Source organism: Mixophyes fleayi, chromosome 2, assembly GCF_038048845.1.
Source record: "Mixophyes fleayi isolate aMixFle1 chromosome 2, aMixFle1.hap1, whole genome shotgun sequence".
NCBI lineage: Eukaryota > Metazoa > Chordata > Amphibia > Anura > Limnodynastidae > Mixophyes > Mixophyes fleayi.
The window spans coordinates 284,978,717-284,993,483 of record NC_134403.1 but is presented as its reverse complement, the minus strand read 5'-3'; the positions used below and the strand labels follow the sequence as shown (position 1 = coordinate 284,993,483).

The following is a 14,767-nucleotide window of genomic DNA, read 5'->3' as shown; positions in this document are numbered from 1 at the left end:
TATAAACCACTAGCAGAGAGGGCATAATGTGCTTCTTACATGTAAAGAGGTATCAGCCACCTCTCTTAAAATGCTGCCTGAAATACTTTGAAACTGCACAAGAAAACCTACATAAATACCAGACTTTTGTGAAATTTAGAGCAGCTTTTTTCTTAGAAAATTTAACATGTAGGGCCTGATTCATTAGTGATCTTATCTGCCGTTTTTTGCTTATCTTAAGCAAATCCACTCTGTGCATGCTCAGAAAAGGGAGATAAGAAGCAAAATCCACTGCGTAAGTGAAGAATTTCTTAAGTTAAGATGAAAATCCATCTTAACTTCACTCTTATCTCCCCGTTTTTCTTCTTAAAATAAGCATCTTAACTTTTGCACAAGATAAGAGCACTAATGATCAGGCCCATAGTGTATATACTATGATTTTAATGTGAAACCTAAGTTACAAACATTTGCTTGCAGTAAGACATACACCCATCGGCGTCTGAAGTTTTTGTCATCTAAATACAAGGTCCATGAAATGTTGAATGAGATGGATGAATTGAAAGAGCTGAAAAATAACCCACACCGAGATTTTTACAACTGCAGAAAGGTAATGTGTAGTGTCACAAACACGCTCCCAGCTTCCGTGACTTTGGATGTTTACTGTTTGAGGTTACACACGATTCCAGCACTCAAGTCTCTCTCTACCTATCACACAGGTTATAGACCTACTGAATTGTCCTCACACAGCACTATCACATCCTCACACTCTTCAGGTTTGCCACCACCAATTGAATATGGGCAATAGGACACTGATATACAGTCCCTCACTGGCACACAAGGCTTGTGGCTACACACAGGTTAGCAAAGCCCACACCACTAATCAAAGGGTTAACTCGTCAAACCTCCAGACTGTTACACAAATGTAAATGCAAGCAAACACTAGACTTGTTAGTCAAATGTGTTAACAAATCACACACCGGCATTCAAAGGATTAACTTGGTCGAGCTATATTCTTATTAACAGGCTAATGGATTCGTTAAATACCAAACATGATGGAATTATGATAATGTGACATACCTTTCCCAAAGACATGTTATTATAGCTATCTCCTGATACCGCCAGTACCTGGTTTGATTTCTGCTCCTCAGTATGGAGTGGCACACAGATTTCCCAAAATATGAACTAAGAAGACATTTTCTTTGAGGTTCATCTTTCTATATACCTACAGACTGACAAAGGCAGTCTTCAAATGCTGCCTTTGTCTGCAAGTTTGTCAAGCTGTGAATGGCTCCACAAAGTCTATTCAGGTGTCCAAAAAACTAACGTGTCAGGATATAGCTCACCGCAGGGCCCTTTGAAGCTTCAACAGGTGACACTGCTATCTTCTAACACTGGGATGTGCAGAGCCACCAAATACACACACAACAGACTCTCTGGCTTCACATTTTACACTTTAGTAGCTCAACTTATCAATGGATTCGTTTGATACCATATTTATACTGCAGTTATGATTTAGGCCTTATTTCCCACAATTATGTGATGGGTTAACCCTTATAAATAACTGTAAGTTCTCTATGTTCACGACATGCAGTCTTCTCAGGAATGGTAAAAACTAGTTCTATATTTAAAATAAAATGACACTAAATCTTTTTGCACAAGTATTATCAGCACAATATAAAGAAATGTACACAGGAATACACTGGAGAATGGAAGTATTAAAGAAAGTCCCAGCCATAATATTGAGTATTCTTGTTTTCCACAGTGATAATAAGCCTAGCGTCAGCACCAAGCACATTACTAGCCACAGTATTGATAATAACTCTAGTGTCAGTATTGAGACTATTCCTAGCCTCAGTATCAATAGCATTCCTAGCTTCAGTATTCATAATAATGCTACCATTTGTTTCAAGTATATTCCTTATCTTAGTGTTGCTTATATTCCTAGTTTAAGTATTCAGTATATTCCTATCATCTGTGTTAATAATAATCTTACTCTTAAAATTTAACATATCCTTAGATTTAGTGTTGAATATATTACAAGCCAAGGTAGTAAACATATTCCTTGCAGCAGTATTGCTAAACATTCTACCCTTGGTATTGCGCATATTGCTACACTCAGCATTATTGTCCTATCCTTGGTATTGAGCATATTTCTATTATCAATGTTGATTATATTCCTAGTTTCTGTGTTTATAGAACATGGCTTAAAATTGTGTATGATATGACTTCAGCCACTATAAATAGATGCTGTAGTATTTTTGAATGCCCAGTAGGGGATGATACAGGATCAGTGGAACATCATAGGTTTTTAGCCCCAAAGTAGTTTTAAGTACTCATTTAAAATGTTCTTAGACAAAAAAAAAAAGCTAATTTGAAACACTTTATTGACCAAACATAAATGAGATATTTCGACAATTGTGTGCACACTAAACATGGTCATGTACCTTTTTAAAGGTAGACACTCATATCCACGCTGCAGCCTGCATGAACCAGAAGCACCTTCTACGCTTCATTAAGAAGACTTACAGGGTGGATTCAGAACGTGTGGTTTATAACGCAAAGGGCAACCAGATGACCTTAAAACAAGTGTTTGAAAAGCTGAAACTTCACCCCTATGACCTGACAGTAGATTCTCTAGATGTCCATGCTGTAAGTATTCACACATACAAATTCTTATACTATGTGGCACTTTTCATGTTTGCTTCTCATTTTTCATGTTTGTGACAAGCATTAGAGTCACTGATGCATACATTCTGACTTGAGGGCCAATAAAACTTCTGCACATAAATGTATGAAACTTAAAAACAAAAACAAAAACCAAACCAGGGTATAATAACCCAAGCTGTGGGCAGAAAACACTTCTAGGACTGCTATCTAGCCAATTCCAGGTTTCCCCCCAAACTCACATAAATATATGGTATAGCGTCACCTCAAATGGGGACAACATCAAGCCGCCTCCCCTTAATGCAACAAGAGCTCAATTTTACTTCTAAAATTGGTCTCTGCTCCTAAGCCACTCAATGGCTCTTTCCACTGCTTCCTGTATGCACAAACAAAATATTGCTATGCCAATGCCTGATAAACGCACTCCATCTAGCATATACAACCTGGTTGTTTTGTCTTACATTTCCAATGTATGATGGTAAAACCCCCATCATGCCCAGTAAACCAGACACTCTCTTATTTGCCTTTTCAAGGCTCAGGTTTACTGCCTTTATGTTAGTGACCTGTCTCCATACCAAGAATTGCACATCTCAGACTACACCACCATATATATATATACCAAATATATGCTGTGATCTTGTCTAATAATCTGAACAAGGTCACAGCATGTGGCATTCTCTAATTCTAAGGATTTGATATTACACGTCATTACCACCTTCATGCAGTGTAATTACATACAAGTCTGGCCTTCTCTTGAAGAGTTTTGTAAATGTAGATCACCTGGGCCCACCGCATGAATTTTATCTCTAACCACATCAGCTCCACTTGCTTAAAGTTGAGTCCCAGGTTTTACCCCAGTAGCTTTTTTTGCTGCCCTTAATTCAGCTCAATAGATGTAGGAGTTTCCACATATCCATACCTTGATGGGGTATGCACCTATAAAACACTGCTGAAATGCACCAGACTCTTAGGTCCTGTCACTTATCCCTCCTCTGTCTTTCTAAGCTATTCCTGCAGTCCACAGGCTCTGCTGGTCTCATGTCTCCCTGTAGAGTGTCGTGTCTGCCTTCCCTCCAAGACCAGTGCCTAGGTCTCACCATCTTGGATTCAGTCACCTGCTCCCTCTCAGCCAGTCAGAGTGCTGCTCCAGTTCAGCTGACCACAGCCTCCAATCAGGGAATAGCAGTCTCCACTCCAGAGTTCCATTCAAAACCAGTGCATGGGAGCTACCATCTTGGAATCAGTCACCTGATCCCTCTCAGCCAGTGAGAGTACTGCTTCAGCTCAGCTGATCACAGCCTCCAATCAGCGGATAGCAGTTACTATAAAAGGACTTCCTGGAGCCCTAATCTGTTGTCAGTGCAATGTTGATTCTTTAGATGCCAACCTGGTTTCCAGCAGTCTGCAGTCGACTCAGTCATTTCTATCAGTCTTCAGTCTGGTCCAGTAATCCGCTTCCAGTCTAGTCCAGCATTCCGGTTCCTGCCTGGTCACCTTTTCTAATCTGATCACCATCCTATTATTCTTGACTACCTGCCAGTCTCCAGTGCCACTCAGTTTCTTTAGTTTCCTCACAGCAACCACCATCTGTACCAGTCCTTTCACTTCAATGCAAAGGAACATAATCAAGCCAGCCAGCTTTGGACACGTAGGCACCAGTTCAGCTCCAGAGACACAACCCAGTCCGGGTACAGACAGATCCCCAGGTGTGACAACTGCTCTGTTATTCAACATCATGAGTAACCACACTTAAGATACACATTCCATTTGATAAACTTCAACCCCATCCTCAGTCTTTCTTAAGATGGCAAACTAGTGGTTATTATTCATTTTGAACATTATAATATATTTTAACATTAATGTCTTCTTAACCTAAAAAAATGTTTGACCGACTTGACATTCTTTATGCCTTCTGCCATGTGATTCCCATCCTCACACTCAGCCCATTATCCACTCGTCTTTATTTTTTTTTATTTTTTGTTTTAAAGAAACATATGAAGATTATCAAACAGCTCAAGAACCATTAATGTTTTATGGCGATATACATAGCGGGTACCTGTTGGATCTCCATCTGCCTTTACCCCTAATGGCTGCTCCACATATGCCTACTGCGCCTGTACAAAATTAATGAGTACTCAAATGTATGGCGTCAACTTTTATTAAATCAATGAACGAATAAAAGTCCAGGCACTCTTGGTCACCTATGCAACCTTGTTAAAGGGCATATAGCAGGTTCATGAAGCTTTATCAACTTGATCCATCTCCCGTTCTCTAGAAGATTAATCTTAGAACTCCTCATAACAAGGATTTAATCTCCTTTATTTAACTGGATATCATTCACATCCAGCACTGCAGGTCTCCCTTCTATTGGGGCTAACTAACTGACTTCCTTGCATGGCCCCATAGAATGCCAGCACAAAAGCAGTATAAAATAATTTTGTTAAATTGAGACCAGCACACTCTTTGAAGGCTATTGGTAATCAACTCTTGTAGCTTTAGTGTAATAGGTCGTCTGGCATCTGGGGCCACAGAGATCCTATTCCAACGCGTCAACATCCTTATAATGTTAAGGTCATTTGTCACAACTGGCCAGCCTAGAGACTGAAAGCAAAATGAAATACCTGCCAGGATACTATTCTGGGCTGGTCACATACTCACTTACTCTCATCTCCAAGAAGAGCTGCTCCTTAGCTATAATATGAATTGTTTCCAAATCTAGGCCATCAAGGCATCCCAGTGCTTGTAATAGGCAGTCCAAGTATTTTGTGTCATAGAGGGCTGGACAGGCTCAACGCTTTGGCATCTGTAAGGCGACACATCTGAGCCAAGATGCGAAATTTTGTAATATTAAAACTAGATAGCGCATCTGCAATTTCTTTTTTACCCCTGGAATGTGCCCAACTCTCCCCCAGATGTTCCACTTTAAACATCTCAATGCTAAAGTCCATAACAATGGCACTACTGCATGCAGCGACCCATCAAAAGCATTAACCCTAACATCTTTGCGTCCTCCCTCGAGCCACCCCTCACTCCCATTTCTTCTGTAACGTGTCCCACCACCGCTGTCTCTCTTTATAACTCAACACTCTCTGTTGCCTTTGATACTGCAGCCCCAGCCAACCCACTTTGTCTTCACCAGTCTAAACCCCAACCCTGGCACTCCTCTCTTACTCGTCTACTCCAAAAGTGCTCTCTCTCCCCTGAACACCAATGGAGGAAATCCTGTTCCATTGCTAAGTTCATCCACTTTAATTTCATTCTTTCCTCCTACTATTCAGCTCTCTCTTTTTCCAGACAAACCTATGTCACATCCCTCATTTCCTCCCTGCACAATAAATCCCAATGCCTCTTTGCTACCAATAATTCTCTAATGCGTTCCCCCTTATCCATTACTGCTCTCAACTTGCCACCTACTTCAAAGACAAAAACTGACTCTATCCATAATGATATCTGTTCTCGCCAGACTCACCTCCCCTCACCCGATTTCTCTATCACTCACTCTGCCACCCTTGGCTCCTACCCTCCTGTAACTGTGCCTGAGATCCTCACTCTTCTCTCCTCCACTTCTTCTGCAACCTGTCCTCTTGACCTGTCGTTTCCTAGTTCCTTAGCTTTCTCTATGCCAATACCTGTCGTCACCTTGATCACCTCTTTATCCTCTCTCTCTCCACTGGTATCTTCCCCTTGCCCTTCAAGCATGCTCTCATCTCCCCTTTTCTTAAGAAATCCTCCTTTGACCCATCCTCTCTCTCCAACTATCACCCCATATCTCTGCTTCCCTTTTCTTCTAAAACTCTCAAATTTATCTCACCCACTTTCTCTCTTCCCACTCTCTTCTTTGAACTCTCCAGCCAGTCTTCCTTCACTCAACTGTAACTGCCTTTGCTAAAGTAACAAACGACTTACTCTCAGCTAAGTCCAAGGGTCACTTCTCCCTTCTCATACTCCTCGAACTCTCTTCTGCTTTTGACACTGTTGATCATTCTCTTCTACTCACCACCCTTCACTCCCTAGGCCTTCACAAAACAGCACCCTCCTTGTTTGCCTCCTACCTTTCTGGCCACTCTTTTAGCCTCTCTGCTTCCGACTCTTTTTCCCCCCTCTATCTTTTTCAATTGGAGTCCCCCAAGGCTCTGCCCTTGGCACTCTGCTCTTCTCTCTCTACACCACCTCTCTCAGTGAACTTATTTAATCATTTGGCCTCCAATACCACCTCTATGCTGAGGACACGCAAATCTATATTTCATCCCCTGAAATCTCTCCCACCTTCCTAACCTAAGTATCTAGCTGTCTCTCGGCTGTAACTACCTGGATGCCTTTCGAAAAACTCAACATTTCCAAGTCCGAGCTCATCATCTTTCCTCCTGCCAATGTTGCTATCCCTCCCAATATCTCTCTCGTGGTTGACAAAATAACTCTCTTTCCTATCAGCCAAGCCCACTGCCTTAGAGTCCCCCTTGACTCTGCCTTCAGCTTTACTCCTCATATCCTGTCTCTCGACAAATTCTGCCACTTCCTCCTAGGCAACATCATGAAAAAATGTCTCTTCCTCTCTCTGGAAGCAACCAAAATCCATACAGAATGCTGCAGCCAATCTCATCTTTCTCTCTTGTTCTTCCTCCTCCACTACTTATAAATCCCTTCATTGGCTCCCTATCCATTTCAGAATTCAATTCAAGCTCCTTACCCTCACTTACAAGGTCCTTACCAACACTTCTCCCCCTTAGACCTTGTCTCGAGGTACATACCTACCCGGCCACTCCACTCTGTCCCTGACCTCAACTTCAATTCACCTCTCATTACCTCCTCCCATGCTTGCCTCCAAGACTTCTGCCGTGCTGCCCCTATTCTTTGAAACTCCCTACCCTACCTCTCTCAACACTCCCCCAACCTTCAGTCCTTCAAACACTCACTGAAAACTCACCTTTTCAAGCTCGCCTATCCTACCACCTCTTAACCATCTTATCCATCACCTCCTCTTCCTCGCCTGCCATCTCCATTTTCTCCCAGTTGCTCCTTCTGTCTCTCACCATCCCTGCCTTTAAAATGCAAGCTCTTGTGGGCAGGGTTCTCTCTACCTATTGTCCCATGTCTGTCTACTGTCTGACTTCCTTGTACATCCTGTTATATCTTTTGCTTCACTTTGTGTGAGTCCCATAGCATTACTCACACTCATCTGTGCAACTTATGTGTATTACCTAATCTATTTGTTACTTGTTTCAGTATCTAATGCTATGGAATCTGTGGCATCTTATAAATAAATAATAATAATAATAATATTGGAGGTGATTTTGCAGCAAAAGTTTAAAACATCAACCACCACTTCATTGTGTGACCTGAATAATATCTGTTTATTCTGCAATTCCATACCCCATAACCCTACTGCTACCTAGGACTTGAAAAAGTTCCAATAGTGCTACACTGTGTGACATGACAGCTCTTCCTAATCTAGCAGCCACCGTTCTGCACACTTTTAACCTACAAAATAGGCACTGAACTCCACACTGACAACTGCATCAGTAAACCGGTGCAGCTCAGCTACACACTTGCATGGGGTAAGGTCTTTATTATTATTATAAATAAATTAAAAAAACATTTAATGAAAGATTTCTAAATACCCTCAGCACTTATCTCTTGTAGTAACAATAAATTAAACCTGTAATTTTCAGTACTTTTTTTTTTTTTTTTAATATTCATGTGAAAATGCTCATTGCTATATTTGAAAAGTCTGTTTTTAATATCTTTAGATATTATAGCACTATTGGCAATTCATCACAGAAAAAAAGACACCATGTAGACAACTTTCAGATGAATTGCTTTTTATACATCCTTATTAAATTTCCATGCATGTGTAACTGTGTTACCTGAAACTAAATGTAATTACAATAAAAGATACTCAAATACATAATAATAATCCCATCTCCCCATTGCACCCACCTCTCAATGGCTCATATATGGAACATGTGAGTTGTGGTTGGCTTGGGAGATAGTTAATCCAACGATGACCAATTACTGCCTACTGTTACATGCAATAATATATGTGATTCATCAAGATGATGTATACGAAAGGCAAATTAAGTTATTATAGAACTAATTGATAATATTAATGACGCACATTTTCCTAGGGAAGACAAACTTTTCAGCGCTTTGACAAGTTTAATGCCAAGTATAACCCAGTTGGTGCCAGTGAATTGCGAGACTTGTACCTCAAAACAGAAAATGTTATTGATGGTGAATATTTTGCTACTATAATTAAGGTAAATTTCTGGATTTTATTATATTGACCAAGTTGTTTAGAAATCAGTTGTTTGCGTTGACATATGGCTTCTGAAGAAATGTACTTCCTAAATTCGAGAACATGTTGATCTACAATTCTAAATTTAACCTAGCAGTGCTCATTTTGCTATATCCATATACGTGTATTAATCGTGATATAAATTGTGCACTTTATAAGCAGTAACTTACTCTCTCATTCAACACGTTGTACAAGAGACTGGCTAATTGAGGGGGATATATGAATCGAGTACAAGGAGCTTTAAGAATACATTGTATGTTTTGATCCCTTGTTAAACAATTTAAGCACAGATTGGGATTCACACTATATACATGTATTCTCACTGGTGGAAGTGGAAATTTGGAAGTGGTGGTATGAAAAATGTAATGCGAATGTAAGTGAATGGAATTTAATAGTTTTACAATGAGAAGAAATATTAGAAGTGGCGGTATGGCATACCACCGTATACACCCCCACTTCGCCCACTGTGTATGCTTTATCAAGCTCTTAATCTAATTTCTACATTTATACAGGCAATATAGGTAGATTTGGAAACAGATCTAGCATTGTATTTAATTTATCAAGTATCATACAGATTATATGTAGTAGTTGTGTAGTTCATGCTACTGCATCAGTTTGTATTGAAATGTATTGAAATGTATTGAAATGTAATTGTGTGCACACTTTGATATTTCCACGTTTATTTGGCAAAAATCTTCTTCCAGACCTGTCTTCAGGTCAGAAATCCTACATAGCTTTCCAGTACATTAACTCAAAATGTATGAATATAACGCTAACAAACGAGCGCTCGAAAAATCTTAGCGTTAATACGGTAATTACTCGCGGAATTTCAGCTCGCTGCTCCCTGAGTAAACTACCGTATTAATGCTTTTCGCGCGCAATATTACCGTATAAACGGTAATATTTTTCGAGCGCTCGTTTTTCAGCGTTAACGCTCACAATTGAATAGGAGTTACTACAAATTTGTATTTTCACTCTTTTTAATAATTAATTTTCATTATCTGTTCATGATGTACCCGTGGGATGTTGTCAGTGCATTTGCATTTTTGAAGTGTGTATAACAAATGTTTAAAAATATGAGCCCCAAATGTGTACTAAGAGGCAAAGATATTAGAGCTTGACAAACCAGTTATGGTGATGTGGCATATTGCTCACCCTTTTGTTTTTAGACTGACTAATGGAGTTATTTTATATTTTCATTTACATTTGCATTATGCCATCCGGCTAGGTGTGTTCTCTTTCTAGACAGCATACGGACAGACATTTGGATCTACTGAAACAAATAGGTTGTACTTGTCTTTAAAGCTGAACACATACAGTGTAATGCAGAAATCTGGCCTGATTGCAAGGAGTTCAGATCTGTAATCAATTTGGACCCTTTAATGGGATGTCAAATAGCACAGATCTAGACATTCAGACACAAAGATAAGGTATGTCTGGCAGTTTTATGGTCCTCTTCCCCTTCAGGTTCATACCTGATCTCATACATGCACTGATCAATACTATCAGCTGATCAAGGGTGCCTTCCTGGCAGATCAATTTGGCCCAACTGGACTAGTTTGGGATTTGTCTCAATGCAATGGCTACTAAATGTGGTCAAACGTACCTAGCAAATCGGCATGTGTTTGAGCAGCTAAAACACATCTATAACATAAAGAACAATGAGCAGAGCACCAGCATAACTTCTGGCCTGATCATGACATAGTAAATGGGTCTTCTCACTGACAACAGTTCTAGGCTACTGTAGGCTAGTCTTGGCCATATCAAAATACTATTTAAATAATTTTTTGTATAAAGGAGAACTACAATTCCTGGCTGTTTATTCTACATTGTAGACCTATTCATTTAATCTCCATCACCTCATATGCCAACATAATGCTCGATACCTTGCATTTTTCAAATTAGGAAGTGGGATCAGATCTGGAGGATGCTAAGTACCAGTATGCTGAACCCCGTCTCTCAATCTATGGGCGCTCCCCTAGTGAGTGGACCAACCTTGCCCGCTGGTTCAACAAGCAAAAGGTTTACTCACCTAACATGAAATGGATGATTCAAGTTCCAAGAATTTAGTAAGTATTGCCTGGAACTGCATGAAATAACAGAGATAAGAGATCTGCCCTAAACAGTTCCCTCCTACACCCAATGAAAAATATCGCCGCAATTAATGCATTAATTATAAATTGAAATGATAATATATCTGCATAAGAGGAAAGTGCTAATTTAAATAAATGTTTATGATGATGACGATGATCCCTCCATCTGTATGTACCGGCACCGCAGGGCCCCACCGTTACATGCAGACGGGAGCTGCTCTACATTGTTAATTTCCACGACCTGTGGCAGGAAGACTTAATGCCTCAGCATTAACTAAGCCAGGCTATAGCTTTCGTGCTAGTTACTTATATTTGGGGGGAGAGGAGGTAAGCAGGTCTTTATCTATTTAATAATTTTTTAATCATAGTAAAGAAATCATCATCTTAGGGACCCGCAATAGATCTAAGAGGACAGAAGGATCTTTTGCAGCGAATTTTACTGTGTGGAATTGCAATCACATCAGCAAAGCATACCTTAATTGTGTGTTGTAATATTTAGAACGGATCTGTGTAGGACTATTCCACTCTGTTTTTGATAGTGAAATTTTTAACCTTTTGTGGCAAATTGTAAATACACCAATGAACAAGTTCAGTTAACTGCATTAATGGTGTTATCCCCCTGTGAAGCGGTTTATGTGTTTACAATGAATGCAGTAGTTAGAGTTGTTACAAAATTGTTACCTGTGCATAGCTTTTCAAGGGGAGTATTTCCTAGTCATATTCTATCAGTATTTTTGAACACCAGAGAATTACTTTAAAACAAGTGATGAAATGTCTTGTGCGCTCAAGTGCGTTCAGCTGTCTAGTCTTCAACTCTACAAGACTTGATTATTAATATTTTAAAAATAATAATTTGGTTTGATTCAACATTTTGTTGTCCCTATATTTTGAGGCATACTTTTATGTGAGTTATTAGACAATCCTTACACAACCATCTAAAATCATTTGTAAGTGTATGACATCCTGAAGCCGTGTTTCCATAATGGGTAATTGTTCTAGTAAAGCTTAGATCTAGAAAGTCTGGTTTATGATATCTGAGTGATGAATAGATTTGGGCTGTGGTAACAGTGGGATTGTCAGTAACATGATGGTTATTCTGCTTGTACATAACTTCAATGAATTTATAAAATGTAAAGCTTGTTGGAGCATGTTTGCATGTGTTTCATACCAATATATAGGAGTATAAATTAATATACCTTAGTTCACTCAATACTTGATTTTCCTTACAAAATAGTGATTATAATAAGCAATTATAGAAAAAATAGATATTTAGATATTTACTACAGCACAATAACATAACACCCCCCCCAACCAGTTCACTTATTTTGCCCTCCCCTTCACATTCTTGTTGTCCTAGCTCTTCATTATCCCATCCCTCACTGCATCCCTACCTGGTACGTATTTATTACATATATAATTAACTCACAAGCTAATGAAGCTAAGATAACTTTATATAAAGCAACAGGGCCTCAAGAAACATGCAGATGTGTAAATCAAAGAATCTACAATGGATTAACAAAGACCTTCTAATCTATTAAATTATAAAATATGGTCATAGCACAGTTCATTGTATGTATGCTATATTAAATCAATTGCATTTCCACTCTGTGCAGTTGGGTAGGGCAGCAGGTTGACTGCCATGAGAACAAAAGAATCAGGGTGGATATGTGGAAAGGATATTGATTTACCAGAACAGGAGATGCCATCAAAATAACTGAAGAAGGTGTGTTTAATGCCCCTTTCCCTCAATTAAACATTGCCAAACCACATCCATTTCAATTAAACTAGAAAAATAAACCAAGATAAACCAGTTTCCATGTGCATGCTAATGGTGTATACTACTCTGCATGATAACCTCCTTGCATCTATATTTAATAACACATGACACACCCCTTATAAGCAGCATCCATTAGTGAAAGTTCTTAGTCAGTTCTAATTCATATACTACAGCTTCACTGCTGGGTCCTATTGTACAAAATATTCACATTTACATTTTGGCAATACCATGTTGCGCTGCGAAGACGTGGGGGCGGGGCTATTGTAGGGACAACATGGTCTGCAAATTTGCACCCTGTAGTTGGATTTGTTCCTAACCCTAAATGTGGCCCTTAGCGCCTGATTCATTAAGGAACATAAATGCCAATACGTGCCATATTTTGCATAAAATCGGTCTGCGCATGCCCAGAAATTAACTATATGCCAGGGAATGCAGCAACGTCCATTCCATCTTTGAACGCAAAAGACACTTACAAGTTCATGGGCGGAATGGGGAGAGGACTGGGCATATGCACGTATTAAATGTACAATAAGAGCGTGCCAAGCCTAAGAGCAGACAGCAGCGTCTTTAGTAAAACACAGCAGCTGGGATAACGGTTGTATTTTGCTTTGTTTTACTATGTCTGCCACATAGTAATACTGTGGGAGAATATATAGTCCCTACATTTACAGTAGCTAAAGGCAAATGGATCTTATTGGACAGAAAAGTAGATGGTGAATTTTTTAACTTTTGAGATTTTATGCAATTTCTGTTACTTACACCTTTCATGATAGTTCACCAATGGTCTTCCTCCTTTAGACATTTTATACTTTCAAATGCCTACACCCATACTAAAACAGGGATTGCTAGTTCCGCTTACTGCAGTATACAATAGGCTGATCCACTAGCCAATTCCTACTCAAAATTTCAACACCAATTGTAATGGGCAATTGGCCTGGTCAAGAATATTTTATGAGTTGGGTTTCATCTCATAAACACACAATTACTTGTGTGCCTGTATATTTTAGGGTACTGGACATACACATACCTTCTAGAAAGGTTTTAGTTGATTTTATGTAACTTATTTGTGAAATAGGTACTCAAAATATACAAACCCATATAATATACAACTTGATATGAATGTTCAGTTACAGTGTGTTTTGTATTTTTAATTTAAATTTTTATAGTGATATATTCAGGGCCCAGAAATTTGTGCCTCATTTTGGAAAAATGCTGGAAAATATCTTCATGCCAGTGTTTGAAGCTACAATCAATCCAAATGCCAACAAGGAGCTCAGCGTGTTCCTCAGACATGTAAGTTTACAATGAGTGTGCATATCAGGACTTTCTGTCTGCATATCACAAATGTTCTTTAGTAAAACACAGCGGTTGGGATAACAGTTGTATATCCTAATTTTGCTTTGTTTTACTATGTCTGCCACATAGTAATACTGTGGGAGAATATATATCCCCTACATTTACAGTAGCTAAAGGCAATGGGATCTTATTGGACAGAAAAGTAGATGGTTAATTTTTTAACTCTTGAGATTTTATGCAATTTCTGTTATTTTCAATCTTTATTATCAATATATTATATTACATTATATTATATTATATTATATTATATTATATTATAATACTCAACTTGTATTTCTTTATGCCCATGCTCTGATTTGACAGATAACTGCCTTTGACAGTGTGGATGATGAGTCCAAACACAGTGGTCACATGTTTTCATCAAAGAGCCCGATGCCCCAAAATTGGACCATTGAGAAGAACCCATCGTATACGTATTATATCTACTACATGTACGCCAACATCAGAGTGCTGAACAACCTGAGGAGGTATGTCACAGCCCCGAATGCACAGATCCCTTAATACAACATTACCTATATCTTTGTTAAATTGGGGTATGGGCCCACTGTTACACTGAAGGTAATTTTTGTTAGCACTGAAAATAAGCTTATTTTAAATAACACA

At 39.0% G+C, this 14,767-nt stretch overlaps 1 protein-coding gene across 2 annotated transcripts in view; it reads left to right on the top strand.

Annotated features, from left to right (window-relative positions):
- Positions 1–14,767, top strand: part of AMPD1 (adenosine monophosphate deaminase 1) — a 74,292-nt gene that overhangs the window by 43,471 nt on the left and 16,054 nt on the right. For both annotated transcript variants that reach the window (XM_075196299.1, XM_075196298.1), the window contains 6 exons: positions 457–586; positions 2,434–2,628; positions 8,769–8,900; positions 10,844–11,007; positions 13,975–14,101; positions 14,468–14,631. In XM_075196299.1, the coding sequence (XP_075052400.1) occupies positions 457–586; positions 2,434–2,628; positions 8,769–8,900; positions 10,844–11,007; positions 13,975–14,101; positions 14,468–14,631 (912 nt within the window). The remainder of the gene's footprint in view (positions 1–456; positions 587–2,433; positions 2,629–8,768; positions 8,901–10,843; positions 11,008–13,974; positions 14,102–14,467; positions 14,632–14,767) is intronic.